Consider the following 2,586-nt stretch of genomic DNA (forward strand, 5'->3'; position numbering starts at 1 on the left):
TGGATATCCCAAGGTCTAGGGAAAATGATATGGCCACATAGAGCTTATAAATAAGGGAATAAGGAGTTAGATGAGGTACGCAGTCTCTTCATTAGAAACACCATATTAAAACAAGTATTCTCTAGGTCTATGGAAGCTGTATCCAAAACTTAAGTATCAAAAAGGTAATTCAAAAAGAAAAAAAAAGGGAAAAAATACCTTATTATAAAGTATCATTACTATTATTAAACATTTTGGATAAAATTAACTTAAAACTATTAAATTTAATATATATATATATATATATTTAAAAAAAAAGTGTTGATTGAGTTGGTATATAAATAGACAGAATGAAAAGAAAGAAAGATATAAACCAATAAGAATGGTCATACCCACAAGAGAACTAGAAGCAAGGAGAGCCTTTAGCACATCCATCCATCCATATCCATTTCAATTTATTCCTCACATTTCCCCTTTCTTCCCTTTCAGACGGAAAACAAGAAAAATCCAAATGATGAGGCGTCTTTGTCCCAACATCGACCGAGACGACGGCCTCGAGACCATTCTGGAGGTCCCAATCCCCGAAGAAATGTTCACCAGTATGGGCAGCAACGTCACTCTCCGTTGGCAGAACATGTCCACCTGGATGAAAGCTCAAACCTCCGACAAATGGTCTTCTCCTATCATCGCCAATCGCTTCAACGAGCTACGATTTCTCCTCTACCTCGTCGGATCTCCTCTCATTCCTCTTCAAGTCCAATTAGGCCACTCTGTTCATCGCCCTGTCAGAGATTGCTCCATTGTAAGTTTCGACATTTTTGCCCTATTTTAATTCGTCCATCTGAATTTTAATTGGATTCCTTCCTCCATTGCAGGAGGCTTCGACGGCGAAATACATCGTGCAACAGTATATAGCGGCGACGGGAGGACCGGCGGCGTTGAATTCGGTGCAGAGTATGTGTGTGACGGGGCAGGTGAAGATTAAAGCGTCGGATTTTCATTTGTCGGATGAGAGTATCGAGGTGAAGAAGAGTACGGAAGAGATCGGAGGGTTTGTGCTTTGGCAGAAGAATCCGGATCTATGGTGTTTGGAGCTTGTGGTTTCTGGTTGTAAGGTTATTTGTGGTTCTAATGGAAAGCTTTCATGGCGACATTCTTCTAATAATCAACATTCCCCCATTTCTACCGGCCCTCCTAGGCCTTTACGCCGATTTCTTCAGGTAAATCATACATCTCTCTGTTTCTTCCCCCAACCACCCAACGTATCTAAATTACTATGACATATTTATAATTTATTCTCAAAAATGCATTTTCAAGTTTAAGATTACACATCATTAAACATGAAATATGGCAAAAGCAATTTAACATTTTCAAAATTTACGAGAAGAAACAAAAGTTGAAGGAATATAGATTAAAATAAAGATTTAAAAAGAAGATAGAAGAGAATAAACTGGGAAAATTAATGAGATGAGTTGGGGTTGGGGCAGGGTTTGGATCCAAGAGCAACAGCGAACCTATTCATAGACGCAATGTGCATCGGAGAAAAACTAATCAACGACGAAGACTGCTTCATTCTAAAGCTGGAAACAAGCCCCGCAATTCGGGAAGCACAAAGCGGCCCTAATTACGAGATAATCCACCACACAATTTGGGGATACTTCAGCCAACGCTCTGGTCTTCTCATCCAATTCGAGGACTCTAGGCTTCTACGGATGCGAACCAAAAGCGACGAAGATGTCTTCTGGGAGACCAGCACCGAGTCCTTTATGGACACCTACCGCTACGTTGATGGCGTCAACATTGCCCACAGTGGCAAGACCAACGTCACCGTCTTCAGATATGGCGAACAATCCGCTAACCACAAGAGGGAGATGGAGGAGACTTGGAAGATCGAAGAGGTCGATTTCAATGTCTGGGGCTTGACCATGGAGAGCTTTCTTCCGCCTCCTGGCGCCGCCGTCTTGCAATTGCAAGACGCTTCTTAATCGCTCGGGATTGCGATTTCCATTGCCATGGCGATTGCTTCCTCTGTATATACACAAATTTATCTCAATTTTGATTTTGCTTTCTGAGGACATTTTCTTTTTTCGTTATAGTTAATATCATTCTTTTGGGGATATTCAAATCCCCTCTATTGATCAAACTTGTTTAAATTTCATATACAACACTTTTTTTTTCTTTCTTTTGACCGTAGGGCTAACATATATATGTGTTTGGTAGATCAAGGAATTTGATATTATATATTTATAAAGTTAATTAACAAAACATTGTTATTAATTTATTTATGAATATAATTTATATTAAAAAAAATTTATACTATCATTATTTTATACTATTATATTATTTATATTACATTACATAATACATATTATATTAATGTAAAAATAAATTGAGTTTATAACATCACTAATGGTTTTTTAAATGTTTTTTTTTTATCTTTATTTAATATAATGTTACACTTTGAAAATTAAAACTCGATATAATGAAAACATAAAAATATTTATTTTCAGAATTTGCACTATTTGAATCATAAAATCCAAAAATAATTTTTAAATCAGAATTTGAATTCTCTACCAAACAAAACCCTTAATTTTTAATGCTACATTT

General features: G+C 36.7%; 1 protein-coding gene across 1 annotated transcript; it reads left to right on the forward strand.

Annotated features, from left to right (window-relative positions):
- Positions 1 to 344: 344 nt before the first annotated feature.
- On the forward strand, positions 345 to 2,165 carry LOC120074751. Its single transcript, XM_039027983.1, has 3 exons — positions 345 to 781; positions 855 to 1,199; positions 1,467 to 2,165. Exons 1-3 carry the CDS (start codon positions 362 to 364, stop codon positions 1,962 to 1,964), a joined length of 1,263 nt encoding a protein of 420 aa, XP_038883911.1. The 5' UTR covers positions 345 to 361; the 3' UTR covers positions 1,965 to 2,165.
- The last annotated feature ends 421 nt before the right edge of the window (positions 2,166 to 2,586 follow it).

This window comes from Benincasa hispida, chromosome 3 (assembly GCF_009727055.1).
Source record: "Benincasa hispida cultivar B227 chromosome 3, ASM972705v1, whole genome shotgun sequence".
NCBI classification, from domain to species: Eukaryota; Viridiplantae; Streptophyta; class Magnoliopsida; order Cucurbitales; family Cucurbitaceae; genus Benincasa; species Benincasa hispida.